The sequence below is a fragment of the Gobius niger genome, assembly GCF_951799975.1.
Source record: "Gobius niger genome assembly, chromosome: 1".
In the NCBI taxonomy this organism is placed as follows: Eukaryota; Metazoa; Chordata; class Actinopteri; order Gobiiformes; family Gobiidae; genus Gobius; species Gobius niger.
This window is the reverse complement of record NC_136852.1, coordinates 34,980,564-35,003,078: the sequence shown is the minus strand read 5'-3', so window position 1 is coordinate 35,003,078 and position 22,515 is coordinate 34,980,564. Positions and strand designations below refer to the sequence as shown.

General features: G+C 42.2%; 1 protein-coding gene across 1 annotated transcript in view; it reads right to left on the bottom strand.

Annotated features, from left to right (window-relative positions):
- Positions 1-3,900: 3,900 nt before the first annotated feature.
- Positions 3,901-22,515, bottom strand: part of LOC306965741 (calpain-9) — a gene marked incomplete at its 5' end in the record, with an annotated part of 52,452 nt that continues 33,837 nt past the window's right edge. Inside the window, 9 exon segments of the mRNA XM_079560274.1 lie at positions 3,901-3,942; positions 4,018-4,076; positions 16,966-17,056; positions 17,059-17,084; positions 18,506-18,584; positions 19,639-19,707; positions 20,272-20,336; positions 20,704-20,764; positions 21,080-21,154. Coding sequence (XP_079416400.1) covers positions 3,916-3,942; positions 4,018-4,076; positions 16,966-17,056; positions 17,059-17,084; positions 18,506-18,584; positions 19,639-19,707; positions 20,272-20,336; positions 20,704-20,764; positions 21,080-21,154 — 552 coding nt within the window. The 3' untranslated portion in view covers positions 3,901-3,915.

The following is a 22,515-nucleotide window of genomic DNA, read 5'->3' as shown; positions in this document are numbered from 1 at the left end:
CCAAACACAAAGATAAATCTACAATGGAATGGTTTAAAGACAAACACATTAATGTGTTAGAATGGCCCAGTCAAAGTCCTGACCTAAATCCTATTGAAAATCTGTGGAAAGAATTGAAAACTGCTGTTCACAATCGCTCTCCTTCAAATCTGACAGAGCTGGAGTTGTTTTGTATAGAGGAATGGGCTAAAATTTCAGTTTCTAGATGTGGAAATCTTGTAGAGTCAGACCCCAAGAGACTTGCTGCTGTTATTGCAGCAAAAGGGAGTTCACAAAGTATTAATTCATGCTGTATGAATACTTATGCAAGCCCCAGTTTTCACTTTTCTATTTTTTGAAAAATAACAGAATCATGTATCATTTTGCTTTCACTTCACAGTTGTCTGTTACTTGCGTGTGAACGTTCAGTAAAAAAATCAAAATAAAATCTTTATGTCTAGGGTTGTAAACATGACAAAATGTGCAAAAGTTCAAGGTGTATGAATACCTACGAGAGGCACTGTATTAGCTTTAAAAGAGAGGTCTTGGTCAAACAGAACTCCAAGGTTTTTTGTTGTCGAGCTTGTTGATACGCTAACATCCAGGGAGATGATCTGAGGGCCTAGTATAACAACCTTGGTGTTATCAGGGTAAAGAAGGAGATAATTCACAGTCATCCAGTTGTTAATGGATTTTACGCAGGAACTAAGGCTCTCTAATGTATCTGTCTGACCTGGTTTCATTGATAAGTGCAGCTGCGTGTCGTCCGCATAACAGTGAAAATGCATAATGTGATTTCGGATAATGTTACCTAATGGAAGCATCTACAATATAAATAAAATTGGCCCAAGCACTGAACCCTGTGGTACCCCATAGCACACTTTAGAACACGGTGAAGACTGTTGTTTTACATTGACTAATTGGTACCTGTCAGATAAGTGCGGACGTCACATTCTAACCTCTGCAGGAGAATATTGTGGTCGATTGTGTCAAAGGCTGCGCTGAGGTCTAAGAAAACCAGGATTGAGACTAGTCCGGCGTCAGCTGCTAATAATAGGCTAATTGGTCGTTGGTAACTTTGACTAAGGCGGTCTCTGTGCTATAACTTCTGTACCCTCAATGCTATTTTTTCAAAAGTGGTTTGATAACAGCATACTTTAACTCGTCTTTAGGAAATGGACACATGGAGTCATTTCTTTGAGGAGTTTAATTGGAATTGGATCTAGAAGACAAGTTGATAGATAATGATAGATTATATGTGATGGCTTCATCTACAGTTATAAACCTGTCAGATGGAGACAATGATTCTACAGTTGGATTCAGATCAGGACAAGGCGAGGGAAGCTTATCATATATTTGATCTCTAATGGTTGTGATTTTATCAAGAAAGAAACAAAGGAAGTCATCGCAGCTAAGGGTATCAGGGATGGACGGTTCTACTGCGCTGTGACTGTTTGTTAGCCGGGCCACCGTGTTAAAGAGAAACTTAGGGTTATTTTTATTTACTTGAAGTAGAAGGTGAGTAGACATTTTTTCCAAGATCTAAGAAATTGCTCAGTGCTAGAATTTGTTTTTGTGAGTCTTTCGCTTCAGCGCGCGTGTTTCCGCGTTGTACCAGGGAGTAAGGGAGTAACTCTCCCTGGCTGTTTTTAGTGTGAGCATGACGTTGTCGACAAACTGATCACTTTCATTTAAAGGGACTATACACAGTTTAAAAATCCTCCCCCTACATGTCCTAATGTGAAGAATGAGCTCAGACCTAAGTCAAGTCTACTCTAGTTTTTCTAGAAACCAGTGTATTTTTCTTCCTGCCATTTATACTTACCTTTTTCTGCTTCAGATCTCCTGCTCCAGCGACGACAAATGAAGCATGAAATCAAATAAAGCACTTTCACTTCCATATGTGCACAATAATGTAGGTGTGTATCATGATTTTTATTTTTTATATGTCCACTTATGTTCAAGAACCATAACAGTAAAAGCTATATATATATATTTATTTTTACCATATCATCCAAACCTAAGATTCAGCTTGCGGGTCATATTGGCCCAACTTTGAGCACCCTTAATGTTGTTGTAGTTTTAGTTAGTTACCTAGTCCAAGGATGAATCAGACATGTAATACAGTAGAACTCACTTCCCTACCCAGTCAAACTCAGGGCATATGGTTCCATGTCCCACTACTGCAGGTGGGGGTTCACTACTGCAGCTATTTGTCTTTCTCTCCTTTGGTTTGACTTTCAGATGATACCGCCCCAGTAGTCACTCAGGCAGGACCCGACACCGGTGTGTGGTCTAATACCGTCCCAGTCATCCCAGAAACTGAAGTGATTCACCCTCGTGTTCAGTTCAAACACTAGATTGACATTTTTTCAAACCTTTTTCACATAATTATGTTAATCGACTTAAATTCTGCACAAAACTATCAAAGTTTTAAAAAAATCTCAAAATATTTTACTATTTTATAGCCAACTGAAAAAAATAAAAAATAATAAAAAATTGTGTCATTTTTTTGTGATTTTTTTTGTGTATAACAAGTAAGTTCAGGCAGAAATTGGATTTATATTTGAAAACACCCTTGGGCATGTCAAAGATCAGTAAAAACTCAGATTTTGATCGTTTTTTAGTTTTTATGTAAAGTTGAGTTTTCACATTTTCTCCCTTCCCTTCTTTTGATGGCTGTAAAAACATTGTAAATTAAAAAAGGTTTTATTCACCTTATTCCGGAGGCTCGCGTGGGCGCCGCCATTAATTGTGCCTGCCCCTTTTCTCCTATGTGTTTACATGGGGCTGGAGAGGTCCAGATAAAATCAGTCACTACACGAAAACAAAGCCGGTTTTCAGCCGCACAGAGAAACGCTGCAGTGTTGACTTGTTGGTGCAAATGAACATTGGACATTTTACACAAATCAATCTACTAAACATCAGATTTGAGCGGAGAATATTTTCCCTCGTTCTCCGTTTAAATGAACGGGCTTCGCGCTCGACCGGTAGTGTCTGTACAACAGAAGTGCCAAGACAAAGCAAAAAGAGGCAAAAGTGGACGGGGCGGAATAAAGTGAATAGCAAATTTAAAAAATGACCCAAAAAAATAGCATGTAATGGCTCATTTTCCATATAAAAAGTGAGTTTAGGCAGAATTTGGATTTACTTTTTAAAACACCAATGGGTATGTTAAAGATCAGTAAAGACTTTTATTTTCAACATTTTTTAGTTTACATGTTTAGTTGAGTTTTCACATTTTCTCCCTAATGCTACATTAGTGGCATTTCATGCCCCATTGACTCCCAAACCACCATGCTCCATTTCCGGTGACGTGGGGTTCTCCAGGCGAAGCAGGTGCTCTCCATCTTAGCAAGGATTGGAGAAACAGGAGTCCACACAGAGCTAGAACCCCCCACATAGATCAGGAAAGGGCCCATGGCCCGGCTCGTCGCTGACAGAGGGCTTCCGGGTGGGGCTCTCCGGGTGGGGCTCTCCGGGTGGGGCTCTATCTGAGCTCAATAGGACCAAAGACTGTGTTTTTTTGGGTTTCTTCTAAAGCAGTGGATTTACAGGATTTGTCCTGTAAAGCCCAGGAGTCCCTTTTTCACTTTGCAAAATATACGTACTTTATGTAAGTATGTAATATAAATATTTGCATAGATATTAGACAGGGGTTTGATCCCTGCTCTGACTTGTGCAAACAGTTGTTGTGTCCATGGGCTTGACACTTCCCCTCGTTCGTCCCTGTGGATTAATGTGTTGTGTGAATGAGTGCTTGCCCTTGTCCAAGTCCAAATCTAACAACAGAGTCATGATAGATACATGCTTTTTCTTAATTTATTATACACATTTACACACAATATCCCAGAGTATTTTTGATACGTTGATTGAAATGAAGATGAAAGTAAATGACAAAAGTCAGGAGACAATGCTTCGTCTGGTCCTGAGGCATCAGTTGTACATGGTCATCTGAAGCCACTGCCACAGGACACACAACACAGTAACATTTAACCCATGTACAGTCTCTTTGAGACCTCCGAGCTGGTACTGTACCTGTTTGTAGCTGACTGTGATGGCTCCCATTCCCACCATGTCGTAGGCTTGAAATTTATCTGCCAAAACACATCAATAATTACCATCATCATCATTTCCATTGGCATATTACAGTTATTGACCTATAGGTGAACAGAACATATTACTTTAAAAATAACTCTATTCTTACTCAGAGCTGTTCATAACAATTTGCAAACTAGCTGGTTAGAGTGTCATACTCAGTCTTGTGTAGTTACTTCATAATAATTTACTCTATCTGAGGCACAAAAGAAACAAAACACTGGTGATTTAAATCATTTATCATGTAAAAGTAAAAATGTATTTGCTACCATTTCTGGTCTGTCTGATTCATGCTTTAGAAACAGGGTTGGGTTTTATGTTACACTACTGGATTATGAAATGATGAGCTGTCAGGGCCAGCAAGGCCTTCTCTACACTCATCTTTAAAAAATGAAATAAATGATTGACCAAAATACACTTTCAAAGGCGTAGATGGACATTTTAGTTTCAATGAACTTGGAAAGTATGCCGCCATAAGAAAAAACTGAATCTATAAGGCCATGGTTCTGAACTGCTAGACCTTCAGCAAACTGTGACTGCAACAAAACAATTCATTTCAGCTGAAAATGTAACACTGTCCAAGGGCGCCATCTGCAGGAGGGTGAGCCGAATTGTGATTTCATTTTTTCCAAGGCCCATGGCCCCGCCATCCACAACATCGCAGACTTTCAGACATAACCTCGGAACGGAATGTGTCAGACACTACAGATCAAAATCATACGCATGCGTCAAGGAGAACGCCAAACGCGGACAAAACGCGAAAATACTGTGGTAATTAAAGATCTTTCTGATTTATAATGACGGCCAGTTGTAAGGATTCTAACGAAATCTGAACAAACCTCTGACTCATGCTTTGCTCACACGCTACACAACAAGAAGACCATGTCACTGAGATGAGCTGATAGACAAATGGTCCACACCATAATCATTCTGAACATAACGCAAAGTAACAGATAATATACAAACACATAGACACAAACAACTGACTCACTGATAGGCCTCACCCTCTCTGCGTAGAGAAGTGCAAGACTAGGATAAAAGGCGACTGTCAACGGAGTTCTGGACTTCACTTCTTCTCTTTCTTTGAAGTCACCCGCTGGTTATACAACTTTGTAACTAGGAACAATGGCAAATATAGCCGCAAGCGGCGATTAGCGGCCCTCGCCGACCGCCCTGCCCCCGTTGGTCTCCCTCAATCAAAATTTACGGTATTGCTACTGCCTTTATGTTTGTTTTTTACGGTTTTTCCCGAGGGTCTTAGTTTTAGGATTTTTGGAATGCGCTATTGTGCCCTCTCGGTATTTGACAAAGTTTTTGTCCGAAAAAAACAAACTTTTTTAATAATACTGAGAACCCTGCTCTTAATTGATGCATTATACAGAGAAAAATGTGAACACAGCGTTCCAAATTATTATGCAAATGACATTTTTCTCTGATTTCCTAAATTGTCAACTCAAATGAAAGTCTTTAACTGGTCGAGGATCATTTAAATGTGGTTGAAAAAATGTCCCAGTGAAAACAGTATTTATTTCAAAAATAAATATAGTAAAAAAACTCAATCCACTGTTCCAAATTATTATGCAACTCATCGTTTCAATACATTTTAAAGCTTGTAATTCACTGAAAATGGTCATTTGTTGTATTTGTGGCATTAGGAGGTCATATTTACTGAAATCAAAAGTTATTTCAATCAAAAACATCTCAACAGGCCAAGTTATATTTTACCATAGGACCTTCTTTGAGCAGCTTCACAATTCTTAAATCCATTAAACTTGTGAGTTTTGGGACAGTTTCTGCTTGGATTTCTTTGCAGGATGTTAGAATAACCTCCCAGAGCTGCTGTTTGGATGAAAACTGCCTCCCACCCTCATAGAAGTTTTTCTTGTTGAGGCTCCAAAGGTTCTCAATAGGGCTGAGGTCAGGGGAGGAGGGGGTCCACATCATGAGTTTCTCTCCTTTTATGCCCATAGCAGCCAGTGATTCTTTACAGCAGGACATGGTGCGTTGTCATGCATGAAGAGGATCTTGTTTGGGAAAACACGGCTCTTCTTTTTGTAGCATAGAAGACAGTGGTCAGTCAGAAAGAGGTCATTTTCACACCTTCAGGGAGCCTAAAAGTGCCTAAAGGGGCCGACCAGCTCTCTCCCCATGACTCCGCCCCCTCCTTACTGACGTCACAGCCTTTTTGGGACATGGTGGCCATTCATCAACGATCCACTACTCCATCCATCTGACCATCCAGGGTTAAACGGCCTCATCAGTGAACAAGACTGTTTGAAAATGAGTCTCATGTATTTCTGAGCCACTGCAGCTGTTTCTGTTCATCAGCTTCAATGAACAGTTTAGGGGAGGCCCGGATAGAAGGTTTATGCACAACTGTAGCCTCTGGAGGGTCCTACACCTTGGTGTTCGGGAGACTCCAGAGGCACCAGCAGCTTCAAATACCTGTCTGCTGCTTTGTAGCTGCTGTTCTATTCATCTGATGTATTTGTCTGGCTGAAACCGTCCTCATTGTGCTTTTATCTGCACAAACCCGAGTGTGTCTGAATCATCCACAAATCTCTTATCTGTATGACGATTACGCTTAATCTTTCATGAAATATCAAAGGTTTTCATACCTAGACAAAGGCATTCAACTATGTCACGCTTTCATCAGCAGAAAGAGCCTTTTTCTTTCCCATATTGCTTGAAAATGATGACCTGCTGAACAAAGTGGAACATCCTTTTTCAGTAGTTTTTCCCTTAACTTCCCTTAACTTAAGTATAAGATCTGCCTCCTGACCTATCAGTGTGTCCACGGCAGCGCACCAGTGTACCTTAAAGAACTCATCAACAACCACAAACCTTTCATCCAAAATGGCCGACATCCAATATGGCCGACGGCCTTGCCGTTATAATATTTTTTGCTCAACTTGTCATGATGCACGTCTGTACCGATTTTTAGGATTCTACGACAAACTTTATTTTTGCCCGCGTCCTATCTCGCAATGTTAAAAAAAAACTGAGGTGGCGCTATCGCGCCATTATTTTGAAATTAAAAATTTGGAAATAGTCAAAAGTATCGTCGGATCGGGTTTGAATTTTGGGCTAAAATTTGAACAAAATTGGGCTTCATATGTGCAAATGGGAGCCGTGTGTTGATTGCGAAAAATCGCAAAATACTTCGTCCAGTTTGCGGCTTCGCCGCATAAAAACCGTAAAACTTAGAAAAATAATTTGGATAACTTTTAAAGTTCTACTTCTCAAGATTATTTTCCACCCAAAATTAGCTCGTTCCGATAAACGCTCTAGGAGGAGATAGATTTTGTACGAAGTGAAAAATAGAGGCAGATTCCCGCTTCGCGGGCTTTCATCCAAAATGTCCGACAGCCAATATGGCCGACGGCGTTGCCGTAATAATATTTTTTGCTCAACTTGTCATGATGCACGTCTGTGCCCATTTTTAGGATTCTACGACAAACTTCATTTTTGCCCGCGTCCTATCTCGCAATGTTAAAAAAAAACTGAGGTGGCGCTATCGCGCCATTATTTTGAAATTAAAAATTTGGAAATAGCCAAAAGTTTCGTCGGATCGGGTTTGAATTTTGGGCCAAAATCTGGGACTTTTCGTCGATGTTCACTGGGTGAAAATCGCGACGGCGCGAAAGAAAGAAAGAAAGAAAGAAAGAACGTGATGACGAGAACGTGGATGACGAGAAAGAAAGAACGTCATCCACTATGACGAGCTTCGCGCTCGTCATCCGCTCGTCATCCACTATATACCCCCATTCACACTATATACCCCCGTTCATTTTAATGCAATAATAAGTATAAAGGCCCCACACCTTCGGTGTGGGCTGTCACTGTTTTACATGGTGAGTTTACGGTTGACATGGGGACAGCGCTTCGCGCTGTTTTTGTGCGCTCCGCGCACTTAGGTTCAGTGCGCTGCGCGCACTGCGCTGTGATTGCGATTACAATAGGCCCTTGCGACGGCAGGCCGCTCGGGCCTAATAATATTCTCACACGAAAACAGTGTTTCCGCTTACGCGGGCACCATAAACTATATATTTTCGGAAAGTGCTCGCGCATTCCTACCTCACTTCGTGCCCGTCTGACGGGCACTTCGTGACCTGTCGCCCATTGACTTTTATGGGCTCTGTACAATTACAATGTTGATTTTTGCATTATATATGTATGTGCACGGGACGACAAGCAGAGTGCATTAGTGAGTGTTTGAGAGGAGGGGAGCGCTTCGCGCTCATTTTTTCTGTGCGCTCCGCGCACTTTGGGTGAGTGCGCTCCGCTTCGCTCCGCGCACTGTCCAATTACAATGTTTGTTTTCTGATACATGTGCACGTGCACGTAACGTGCACGTCGAGAGGAGTGCGTTAGTGCATGTTTGATAGGAGGCGAGCGCTTCGCGCTCGTTTTGTGCGCTCCGCGCACTTTGGGGGAGTGCGCTCCGCTTCGCTCCGCGCACTCTACGCGATTACAAGAGGCCCTTCGCCAGCCCTGATGGCGCTCGGGCCTAATAAAAGCCTTATCTTTGAGACGACTTCTATCTCCAGTGTATGCTTTGGCTATATCCAAAAACTGTTCTCGCGTGATACAAAAGAACCAGATCCTAACAATTGGTGCCGTGACCCGGATATCTTCGCGAGAGTAGAGGATCACTCTTATTTTTTGAAAATATTTGTACTTTTTTTTTTCGTCAGTACTAAGACAGGCCAAACAGGAGCAGACGTGGGAGCCGCAGCCTGAGCACGTGACCACTCAAAGGGGAAAGGCGCCACAGAACAAGGTAAGCAGAAAACCTTTTCTAAATTTCTGCCACGCTCTCGCGTGTTATTTCCCTATATTTGAGTGGCCTCGCTCTTAAGGTTTGGTACTTCCCTATTTAAATTTTGACATACACTGATCAAAGGCAAGAGAAAGTGAAAAGATTTTTTGCCGTTCCTTCTTACAAGGATTCATTTATTTAGGTAGAAATCCGCAGGGGTCAGGGACCACTATATAAACTTGCGGCGGCTGGTCAAGGACCCGGTCAAGGACCGAAAAAAAAGTCGCTATTTAGGTAGAAATCCGCAGGGGTCAGGGACCACTATATAAACTTGCGGCGGCTGGTCAAGGACCCGGTCAAGGACCGAAAAAAAGTCGTTATTTAGGTAGAAATCCGCAGGGGTCAGGGACCACTATATAAACTTGCGGCGGCTGGTCAAGGACCCGGTCAGGGACCGAAAAAAAAGTCGTTAATTACGCGAAATCCGCAGGGGTCAGGGACCACTATATAAACTTGCGGCGGTCACGGACCGTAAAAAGCGGGCTGGTCAGGGACCCGGTCAAGGACCGAAAAAAAGCCACAGGCCTGAGTTTCTAAAAAAAAGCGCGCAAAGAAAGACAAAAAAAAAAATCAATACAAAAATATTAAATTAAAATGTTGTTCCGTGCGCAAACACGTCGAGAAAACTAAGTTCCATGCGCAAACACGTCGAGAAAACTAGGTAAACTAGAAAAAAAAGGTGAATAAAAAAAACTAAAAAAACTAAAATATAAAATAAAAATGATGTTCCGTGCGTAAACACGTCGAGAAAACTAAGTTCCGTGCGCAAACACGTTGAGAAAACTAGGTAAACTACAAAAAAGGTTAATAAAAAATAAAAAAGTAATAAACAAATAAAAATAAATAATTGTGATTGGTCATGAAACAAGAATCACAGGCAATTGCTTACTTTAAATGTGAACAGGGGGACAGTCTAAATCAACAGGGGGTATGTGCATAAACTAAAACTTAAATGGCTAACTGCACTATAGTGCTATTTGGAATAAGATCTCACCCTGCGGAGGCCTGTGGATTTAAGCTCCATGAGGATCTCACAGGTTAAAAAGGCCATGTCCTCTGACTGTAGGGCCAAGTGACAAAACAATATTGTTGAAAGAGCAACACTAGTAAATAATTGAATATATGAGAATACTAAACTCTGCTGTTAAGTTTTTATCCCAAGGTGCACAGGAAACGCTTGTCGAGGAACCCAAGTACAGGGTCCTGGAGTAAATACAGGAAGGAGACTCGGGGATGAGAAGATTGAACAGCCGGAGGTGGTAAGAGCCTCTTGATTATGATTTTGTATTTTAAAATTTAGTACTTATGATATACTTGGTTTTCTTGTGGGGAGGTTGTTTCAGTTTAGCCTTGTGTGTGCTGTTCATTGCAGATTTGTTTGGGTCATAGGGGAATGCTTGGGGCTCTGTTCGTGGGACTGTTGGGCCTGGAGTGTAGGGTTGGAGTGTGGTTTGGCCTTGGTGGTGGTTTCTTGCTTAGCAGTTTTCAAAAACTTCTTTTTTCTTTGGATTAAACTTTGGAAGAAAGGGAACTATATTGGGTATTAATTTAGTTAAAATAACAAATAATAGTAATTGTCTCGTATTTCTGGGGATTGACCATAAGACAGATACATTTTTTGATTGGGATAAGAATTGACAATACATGTTTTGAACTGAATTGAATTAAAAAAGGCCATAGACACAGTCATTTATAAAAGTATAGAAGACAAACCCCAAATTTACCAGGTAAGACAATTGGAAAATAACAAAGTTAGACATGGGGGTGAGGGAGAGTAGGGTAACTTCCCCATTTTTTCCCCCTCATTCTGTTACAGATATTGGTGAGATGGAGATCATGAGGCTGGAATCCTTGGATGTGAAAGTCTAGGGTCTACATTACTGATACACAATGTTGCTAAAGTTAATCACACATGATAACGCTGTGCTTTGCTAGAAATAGTTGTAGGTTTGCTTAATTAGATTATTGGGAGGTACACGATGTTTAGTAATAAAAATAATACACTATGTACTATGTAAAAAAAAAACACGCTACATGCTGGCATTGACTGGAACGGAAAGGGTGGCAGAGCTGATTTGGGGGTGGTCAGCATCACGTTAAAGCCACGCCGAGCTATGGAGGTGAAGGTGGAATGTCACTATACATAGGATCACACACAACACAAGCTGAAATTCAGTTAGTTTAGAGTTAATTAAAGGCTAATTTAGACTGTTTAGTTTTAAAACTTAATATTATACTTACTCTTAGGGAGTAAGTAACAGGGGGATTGTAAGGATTCTAACGAAATCTGAACAAACCTCTGACTCATGCTTTGCTCACACGCTACACAACAAGAAGACCATGTCACTGAGATGAGCTGATAGACAAATGGTCCACACCATAATCATTCTGAACATAACGCAAAGTAACAGATAATATACAAACACATAGACACAAACAACTGACTCACTGATAGGCCTCACCCTCTCTGCGTAGAGAAGTGCAAGACTAGGATAAAAGGCGACTGTCAACGGAGTTCTGGACTTCACTTCTTCTCTTTCTTTGAAGTCACCCGCTGGTTATACAACTTTGTAACTAGGAACAATGGCAATAAAAGCCTTATCTTTGAGACGACTTCTATCTCCAGTGTATGCTTTGGCTATATCCAAAAACTGTTCTCGCGTGATACAAAAGAACCAGATCCTAACACAGTCAAGTATGAAGGTGGACTTGATCTGGTGAGAGAGCTGTGATATGTCTAAGAAGAAAACAAGGGCGCAAACAAAGCAAAGTGGCCTCGGCCTCGCTGAACAGGTGCCTGAGATTGATCCATGATATCAACACGCAGGAGCTGTCAGAGCTGATCCGAACCATAATTAGGGAAGAAATCAACGCAGCGGTTGATAAACTCCAACCGCAACTTGATGTCGTTAAAAAACGATTTGACTGAGTGTTCCAACAAAGTTGCTGCTATGGAGGAAACGCTGAACTGCATGGAGATCAGAGTTACGGCGCTGGAGTGGAGTAGGGAAAGCTGCAGACCTGGAGCGAAACAGAAATACCGTGAAGCGAATCCACCGTGATAGTGCGCCCTCTCCTGGCAAAGACGGATATACGACGGTTTTCACGGTAGATCTGTCTCGGCTCCGGGTCTGCAGCTTTCCATTATTGCTGGAGTCTGCAAACGAAAGTCTGCGTAAAAAGAACACGGACTTGACAGAGAAAGCCAATCGCTTGGAGAATCACAGTCGGAAACATAACATCCGTATTCTCGGCTTGGTTCGAGATACCGAGAAGGGAAATCCAACAAGTTTCGTGTCCGCTTTGCTTAACAAACTGTTCAAGGACAAACTCCCTCGCGCACCTGAAGTGGAAAATGCCCACCGCATCGGACCCGTGGCTAAATCTGGACAGCGCGCAATGATTGCAAGAATGCACAGGTTTGAAACGAGGGATGAGATTCTACGTTTAGCCAAGAAGGAAAAGCTGTTTGAGATTCGTGGAATGAAGCTGTGCATTTTCCCCGACCTCACTGCGGAGACGGCGAGGGCCAGGGCGCGTTTGCGTGAGGAACAAACTGTGGAGCGCAGGAGTGAGCAACGGGATCATTCACCCAGCTACTTTGATTTTGACTTTTAAAGAAGAGACCATGAAGTTTACTGACCGCCGAGCTGCAGAGACATTCTACAAGACTGTTGTTGAACCGGAGATGCAAAGCACGAACTGATGGCAAAGCACAGTATGTAGCCTATATGTAGCCTAGTCTACAGATATATTTAAGACTGCTTCTGAAGCTCCAAATACAACATAGTACATGCTTTCAGTATCTCTGTTTAAATTATATCAGTTCAAATGCTAATAGTGGGACTCAGGGGCGTAGCACCAAATTCTGGGCCCTGGGTACAAACTATCTTGGTGGTTCAAGTCAATGTTTGACTTGAAATTGCATCTGATTTGGCTTCAGTTACAGAAATTGAATAACCTTTACTCCTGTGGTGACATAAATATTTAGATTAGGGTGGAATATTCTATTTTCATTGGGCCAATTGAAATGGCTAGTTTTAGGTAGAGCATAATGATTGTTACCATACCACATTAAACAGGAGGGCTGCACCAGGGACATGGGATATTTGTGCTGAGAATAACACATTTGTGACTTTAAAATAGGCATTAAAATGCTATTTTACAAAAAAATATGATACTATGATGTCTCTGTGGCCACAGGCCTGAACAAAAAACTCAAGGGCTTCCGTCTGATTTAGTCACACCATATTTGAAGCCTATACCTTGTATTGTCAGTAAATTGTTGTTGTAAAACGTTACGCTGGAATAGACTAAATGGCACGAGCTGCACCTTTCACTAGAACCAGGTTAACTCGTCTCCAAAGCTGCACATTTATAATGCGTGAATCCAAATGCGCGCGGCTAATTAGCATCATTAATTTGGCGAAAATAGCGTGCGAGACCTGTGGCTTTTGTCACTGTATTGGCCTGATGGCTCGATTATAATAAATATACGGAAAGAGAAACTTTAGAGGTTAAAACGAGGAGAGAAGGAGCTCTGTCTCTGACTCTGACTCTGACTCAGCGCAGGCAGAGGCAGGACTCGCCTCACCTCATGTTTAACTGTCATTTATGACAGAAAGTTTCCTCTAAGGTCCTCTAGAACAGGCTAGTGTTAAATAAAAGCACATTAGAGCGAGGCCAGACTAATATCTGTCTTTCCTCATAGCTCTGTGTCATTACATCACAGAGTCCACCTCAAAGTCACTGCTGAGCTGAAGCGCACGGTGCTGAACACCGGTGTGCTGTGGGCTGAACCATTTGGCAACTCTTTAAAGGGGTGTCAGGGCCCTGAGATATTATCCATCATTATTGTTTGTGCAAAATTCTGTTTAGTAACCATTGTATTTTAGCCCGGTTGTGTTCAGTTCTTATAGCATCAATTATGAGGAAACTTAGAAAGTACAATACAGAACGCTTTCTGCAGCATTTTTGAGGGCCCCTACCCTGCTCTGGGCCCTGGGTACTCAGTACCCTTTACCCCCCCAGTCCGACGCCCCTGGTGGGACTAGTGGTTGGCTTGATTTATGATTTTGATTTAGTGACCACAGAAGTTATGTGTAAAATAGTAAGTTTGTCTGAGTTGGCGTAACATTCTATTAGTTGTCGTTGACAAATGTTGGCAAAATGGGGGTGCATATGTGTGAATGTGTGTGTGTGTGTGTGTGTGTGTGTGTGTGTGTGTGTGTGTGTGTGTGTATGTCCTTGTGTGTTGTGTGTTTTTTGTCTAATTTGTTTATTGGATAGCTCTTCAATGTGTTTAATCAGAAGTTACTATCTGTGTAAAATAAAAAATGGTGATGGATAAAATACTCTCAAATAAAGGATTAAAAATAGCTCATTTGAATGTCTGTAGTTTGCGAAATAAGATTCAGGATATTACTGGGATTCTAGGAAATAATTTGCATATTTTGGCAATATCTGAAACGCATTTAGATGCAACTATAGACGACTCCCTTTTGCATGTAAATGGTTACCTATTATATAGATGTGACAGAAATATAAATGGTGGAGGAGTGGTATGTTCAGGATCAAATACCAGTGAAGATTAGACAGGACCTGGGTTGTATTGGGGTTGAGGCGCTGTGGTTGGAAGTGCAGTTACCACACTTAAAGCCCATTCTTGTTGGGTGCTGCTATCGGCCACCCAATGCACCAATAGTCTATTTAGATCGAATCTGTTATATGTTGGATAAAGTCTGCGATTTACCTAAACATTGATTGGAGTTTGTATAATGGTTCAATGAAAAATAAGTTGTAATATATAGTTGACACTTGCAATCTGTCACAAGTGGTCACAAATCCAACAAGAATTGTTTATAATGCTGATGGGACAAAAACAGAAACATGCATAGATCTACTTTTTACCAATGCAACAGACTTGTGTTCAAAAGCAATTTCCATTTGTGTTGGCTTTAGTGATCATAATTTAATCGCAATTAACAGAAAAACCAAAGTCCCCAAACCGGGCCAGAAGATAATAATCAAACGGATTTTTAAACATTTCAATGAGACGAGTTTTTGTAGCGATATTAGAAATATTGACTGGTCGCAGGTACAACGGGAAGTAGATCCTGATCTTGCTTTGGAAGTTTTTACAAATGTAATAAAGCCAATTGTTGACAAGCATGCCCCATTAAAGGAATAGGCCACCGTTTTTACATACTGAGATATGTTCTTACCTCACTTTAGACGAGTTAATATATCCCCGTCTGGTCTTTGTCCGTGCGCTCTGTCACGCAAACGGAGCACATACGCAGCCTCTCCCACATGTCATATAGCTCCAAAAAAGCTCACGATAGAAGCTACCAAGCTCTTCCACGTGTTCCCTATTTAAATAAAGTTACGTGAAGTGTTTTCATGCAAAGTATATTTACACAGAAATGTAACATGTCGATTTTATAAGCAGATAAAAAGGGGAACTATATTGTGAGGCGTAATGTTCTATCGTGAGCTTTTTTGGAGCTATATGACATGTGGGAGAGGCTGCGTATGTGCTCCGTTTGCCTGACAGAGCGCACAGACAAAGACCAGACGGGGATATATTAACTCGGCTAAAGTGAGGTAAGAGCATATCTCAGTATGTAAAAACGGTGGCCTATTCCTTTAAGACGAATGACAGTGAGAAATATCGCTTCTCCATGGTTAGATGCTGAACTTAAAGAATATATGAGGGAAAGAGATAAAATAAAGTCAGAAGCAATCTCCTCAGGGGATAACGCATTATGGGAAAAGTACAAACAACTTAGAAATCTTCTTACAAAATTAAACAGAACAAAAAAGAGAAGCTATTATGAATCTAAATTTGAGAACGTAAAATTAGACAAGAATAAATTATGGAATACATTAAACCAATTAACAGGGCGGAGAGATAAATCTGTACACTATTTTTACGAACGATTTGTCTTTTATTTTGGAGTGTGCCACTATTGCCCTATATGCAGATGACTTGACTGTTTATGTGTCGGATTACGACTCTACCAGACTTAATACTACATTAAATAATGAACTAAAACTAATTGAAAATTGGATCAAAGAAAATAAGTGAATTATTAATGTTGCGAAAAGCAAATGTATGATGTTGGGATCTAATCATCTTTTAAAAGAGTCCCCCGCTCTGACTTTGTTTGTTGGTGGGTCGATCATTGAACAAGTGGCTGAGGCCAAACTGCTTGGTGTGACTCTGGACAGCAGGCTGAACTGGAATGCTCACATAAAACAATTAGTGAATAAAATGGGCAGGAGTATGGTCGCAGTTCGGCATTGCAGAAAATGCATACCGACTCGCATACGGAAAACTTTGGTGGAATCAATAGTTTTATGTCATCTGGATTATTGTCCCATCGTTTGGGCAACAACTACAGAGAATAATTTAAACAGATTACGGATTGCACAAAATAAAGCGGCTCGGCTTGTGCTTAACTGTTCTTTCAGAACAAGTATTACAGACATGCACAATCAGAGAGCATGGCTTCAGGTAAGAAGCAGAATCAATTATTGTCTTATTAAATTTCTAAAAAATATAATTATTACAAAAGCACCTGAAATTATTTATAAAAGACTGACGCTCTTCAGTGAGGTTCATACTTATTCCACTCTCCAATCAAGTCAAGGGCATTTTTTGTTACCTGCCTGTCGAACAAATCAACTTCAAATCAACCCCAGGAAGAATAGCTGCTTTATTTAGTAGCTAATGGGGATCTAAATAAATAAACAAATAAAGAAAACAAGCCATCAGAGACTGAAGAGAAGGGCTGACCATAGAAAACCCCATCACAGGCTGATCACTGTCAACATCTGATTTCGCAAGGTCAGGTACAGGGCCTTTAAAGTAGCTCTCCCACTTGAACTGGTTTTACGTTTACAACCTAGTACCTTGACTTACTTCCATAATGCATCTGATGCACAAAAAGAAGATGAATTGGATAGGTAGAGGTTTAAGCTTCTGTAGAAATGAGGACAGCCTTTATGGAGGTACTTTGAGGAGATGATGATGAGAGGAGACTGGTCTGAAAAGGGCTTACGGATCATGCTGTCCAGCTTCATGAGCAGGTAGAGGAAACCAGGGTAACTGATGGTCAGGTCGGGCTCTGTGTACCGGAGGCCCACCAGCTGTGTAGGATCAGCTCGTCCACTGAGATGCCTGTTGACAACAAAACAACACTGCTAAATCTATAATATTATTTGTTTGTTTCATTTACAGTGCAGAGAAAAAGTAAGTACACCGTCTGGAACTTCTCACATTTCTGCCTAAATTGGTCACTAAATGTGCTCTGATCTTCAAAATCATAGGAGTGATTAAAGTGTCAGTGTCTGCTTAAACTAATACCACCCAAACTTTTACATTTGATCATATTTTTTTTTGGCCACAACATGTAAACATTCACAGGAGAGCGTGGAATAAGTAAGTACACCCCCTGAATCTCACTGAACTGCAGCAGTTTTGTAAAGAGGAATGGCCCAAGATTCATCCTGATCATTGTGAGCGTCTGATCTACAACTACAGAAAAGCAGTTATTGCTGCAAAAGAAGAATCAGCAGATATTTAAAGGAATAGGCCGCCGTTTTTACATACTGAGATATGTTCTTACCTAACCTTAGTCGAGTTAATATATCCCCGTCTGGTCTTTGTCCGTGCGCTCTGTCACGCAAACGGAGCACATACGCAGCCTCTCCCACATGTCACATAGCTCCAAAAAAGCTCACGATAGAAGCTACCAAGCTCTTCCACGTGTTCCCTATTTAAATAAAGTTACGTGAAGTGTTTTCATGCAAAGTATATTTACACAGAAATGTAACATGTGGAATTTAATAAGCAGATAAAAAGGGGTACTATATTGTGAGGCGTAATGATACGAGGAGCACAGCGTCCGCGCAGTAACTCCTAAAGACTTCCCCGCTCACTTCCGTCAATAGAAGCTGCGTGACTTGTAGAGAGCGAGCAGAGAACAGTTGAAGAAGCGTGGATAACTTGTGAACAATGCCTTTTACGTGCATCGTGCCGGGCTGTGATAACAAGCAGAAAGTATATAGTGTAGTAATGTTTCACAGATTTCCAACTCACCCCGGACAACGACACAGGACTCAGGACCTCCACCATGAGCTGTTGTAAAAGGCTCTGTACAAGTCACGCAGCTTCTACTGACGGAAGTGAGCGGGGAAGTCTTTAGGAGTTACTGCGCGGACGTTTTGCTCCTCATATCATTACGCCTCACAATATAGTACCCCTTTTTATCTGCTTATAAAATCGACATGTTACATTTCTGTGTATAGTTTGGGAGGAACACACAACCTCATGTGTGGAGGACAAATGGAACAGCACATCAACATCAAAACACTAAGGCACCTAAGGTTAAATGATCGGCCATTCAGCCCCTACTATCAGGGGCTCTAAATATTTAAATCGAGAGTTTCAGTAATATTCGAATGTAACTCTTAGTTCCACTATTAAGAGTCTAAAAACACCCTGGAGTGATAAGTATACGTTTTCTGTGTATTTTCTCGAAAGGAGATTATGAATGGGATTGTGACAACTGCACCCACAGGTAGGGGGGACACTCTTACCTGCAGCCTTCAGCGCAGGGCTCACCTCCTGATACTCCAGTCTATGACTTCGGTTCTTATCAAACACCAGGAAGATGTCCTGCAGCACACAAGCAGCAGGCTTCAACCTTTCACTTCCCTCAGGTATAAGATATGATAGGACTTTATTGACCTCACATCAGCTGTAAGAACTCCCAGGGAGTGCAAATAGTAAGGGAAATGTCCAAAATGCTATTATTAAAGTGCATTAGTGAGGGATTTACATTCCCCCCCCATTCATAATAAGATCACTCAAAATCTGTACCTTCCGACAAATGGCACCAAAAATTCTGTATATCTTCACATTCGTTCAGCTTCTGTTTGCACTAATCATGTAAACAACTAAAATATGCATGTTGTATTTGATTTTTTTTCTAATACATGTATTGAATTAGCTTTTCAAAGGTTAAAATCATTACGCCATGTCCTCAGTAGTTTTTGATTTTTGTCATAGTCAATAGGATATATGCAAAAAAACAAAAACAAATAAAGGTGCAGAAAACAGTCCTGAAGTACACAGTTTTTAGAGCCATTTTGAGCCTTTAACCTTTGACTCATTCAAGGCTCTGGCCACTTCTATCGCAGGAGCCTTCGACTATTTGTTATTTAGAAAATGAAATGGCTTCAGAGCTATTTGCCCAATTCGACCGTCCTTACCCCGGTCGGAAAACACAGGGGAAGTGACATCACCAACAGCTGTTTCAGAAAAAAATACACCCTTATAGTATTGGACTACAAAAAAGTCCAAAAGGGGGGGGGGGAGATGGCAGCGTGGTGGCTTATGGGATGACACATAGCTCCTTAACACCAGTAAGTTAGCGCCAGAGGTCCCTATGCTGAAGTGGCTATGATAGTTAGCATTGAGGCTCCTTTCCCTGAGTCCTTCCCAACTGACAGCACTATTCGGACGGTTCTTATCATGGCGGGTTACAGCTCTTACAAATGTTCGCGTGTCGGATGGGGCCTAGGATATGAATGAGCATGATGATGATTTTAACGTTGTTTTGGTCATGCACATGACATGGGTCACGACATGCGTAAAAGTAAATACCGGTATGTTTTTATAAGGGCACATCAAGGAAAAAGGTTAGTTAAACAAGACAAACATTACTCACGGTCCACCGGCGGATCTTGTCCCATAGAGCCTGGAACTCAGGCCAGTTCAGCTTAGCCATGCCCTGTGTCTGAGGAACTGGTCAGGACCATGTGCCCAATATTCTGTTAACTCGTTCATGAAACCACATTAAATCACCGTAGCATTATCCTCTGCACCTGTAATCTTTCTAATAGCAACTATTAACTTGGTGATTTATTCAACAGCCATCAATTGTGCTGAATTCACAATTTGTATTATTGTTTTGTACTTTAAAGGGGCTAGATGCAAGTTAGCCATTTTATACTCACTACTGCCACCTCAGGTCCCATGTGTAACTGCAGCTTCTATACTACGCTCGTGCATGACTGGCCTATAGGCTGTAACCTTTTAGATTTGGGTAAAGCAGATACGAAGACACAGGCATTCTAGTTGCTAAGGCTGCTGCCCTGAGGAAAACACTTCCAATCGCAGTGTCATGGGTTCAAGTCCCACCTCTGACCGTTTGCTAAATCTCTACCCAATCTTCACCTCAATCAAGCCAAAAGAAAGAAATGTTATTAATACATTATTGCACAACCAATTTTACAATATTAATCCTCAATTCCTGCAACCCGTTATTGTGATTGTGTTTTTTGTTTGTTTTCAAGGATACATCCATGAGCACCACCAGGCTCTTACAGTGTTCCAGGCCCAAGAACCTCTCACTGCCCTTCAGCACTGTTCCCGCCCACAGAAAGAACACACAGAAACACAGTTGTTAGCACTGCACTCACCTGGGCACACATGCATTTTACCTCTGCACCCCTGCCTTATACCAGCACATTTTCCCCACTTCGGCATTACCCAAATATAACAACAAAGTGACAAAAAAAGCGATGAAAAAGTGGCAAAATGAGACAATACACTGGCAAATAGAATGTAAGCTCCAGTTGAGAAACTTTATGATTTGAGTAAAGCTGAACTGGAGACAAGGTGGGAGTAAAGAGGTTAATGACTGTTCAATTAATAAAATCTCAGATAATGCGTTTGAATGAAATTGATTAGCCTTTGTCTAACTTTGAAACAGCTGCTCAAAGCCACTGACCTCCTCCCTGGATGGCCTCCTTCAGAAGGTTGTAGAGGTGCTGAGGTTTGCAGAAGCCTTTCTGTAAAACACACAAAAACATCATTCAAACCATACAACAGTGGCTCAGAGGGCTGAAAACAGGAGGGTTGGCAGTTTGAATCCAGACATACAGTCATTGGGTGAGGCACTTTGACTGCACCCTGCCTGTGCATGAATGTGTATAATGTGAGAAATTTAACCTTTTCTGCAAAAGAGCTGTTGCCATGTGTTAGCCACACTAAATTAGGCAAATCCCTCAACAGCAATCGTGATTTTGAATGACAAAACAATCAACCTCTGGGAAGACCTCAAGGGCATTTTGTCTGAGACACAGTTCTGTGAAAGAACTACTCACCTTGTCCGAGTGTTTGTCAAACAGACGTCTGGTGGACTTTGGAGAAGGCAGAGCATCCAGGTGTGGATATGAAGGCTGTGGAGAGGAGCACAGCTGCAGCGATCACAAACATCCTCTCCTCCATCTGACCCTTTCCTCTCCTCCATCTGACCCTCTCCTCCATCAGACCCTCTCCTCCATCAGACCCTCTCCTCCATCAGACCCTCTCCTCCATCAGACCCTCTCCTCTGCTCTATCTGACCCTCTCCTCTGCTCTATCTGACCCTCTCCTCAGCTCTATCTGACCCTCTCCTCCATCTAACCCTCTCCTCAGCTCCATCTAACCCTCTCCTCTGCTCCCTCTACTCCATCTGACCCTCTCCTCTGCTCCCTCTGCTCCATCTGATCTGACCCTCTCCTTCTGCTCCATCTGACCCTCTACTCTATCTGACCCTCTCCTCTGCTCCCTCTGACCCTCTCCTCTCCTCCATCTGACCCTCTCCTCTGCTCCCTCTGACCCTCTCCTCTCCTCCATCTGACCCTCTCCTCCATCTGACCCTCTCTGCTCCATCTGACCCTCTCCTCCATCAGACCCTCTCCTCAGCTCTATCTGACCCTCTCCTCTGCTCTATCTGACCCTCTCCTCCATCAGACCCTCTCCTCAGCTCTATCTGACCCTTTCCTCAGCTCTATCTGACCCTCTCCTCCATCTAACCCTCTCCTCAGCTCCATCTAACCCTCTCCTCAGCTCCATCTAACCCTCTCCTCAGCTCCATCTAACCCTCTCCTCAGCTCTATCTGACCCTCTCCTCAGCTCCATCTAACCCTCTCCTCAGCTCTATCTGACCCTCTCCTCCATCTGACCCTCTCTGCTCCATCTGACCCTCTCCTCCATCAGACCCTCTCCTCAGCTCTATCTGACCCTCTCCTCTGCTCTATCTGACCCTCTCCTCTGCTCCATCAGACCCTCTCCTCCATCAGACCCTCTCCTCAGCTCTATCTGACCCTTTCCTCAGCTCTATCTGACCCTCTCCTCCATCTAACCCTCTCCTCAGCTCCATCTAACCCTCTCCTCAGCTCCATCTAACCCTCTCCTCTGCTCCCTCTGACCCTCTCCTCTCCTCCATCTAACCCTCTCCTCAGCTCCATCTAACCCTCTCCTCAGCTCCATCTAACCCTCTCCTCAGCTCCATCTAACCCTCTCCTCAGCTCTATCTGACCCTCTCCTCAGCTCCATCTAACCCTCTCCTCAGCTCTATCTGACCCTCTCCTCAGCTCTATCTAACCCTCTCCTCAGCTCCATCTAACCCTCTCCTCAGCTCTATCTGACCCTCTCCTCAGCTCCATCTAACCCTCTCCTCTACTCCCTCTGCTCCATCTGATCTGACCCTCTCCTCTGCTCCCTCTGCTCCATCTGATCTGACCCTCTCCTCTGCTCCATCTGACCGTCTCCTCCG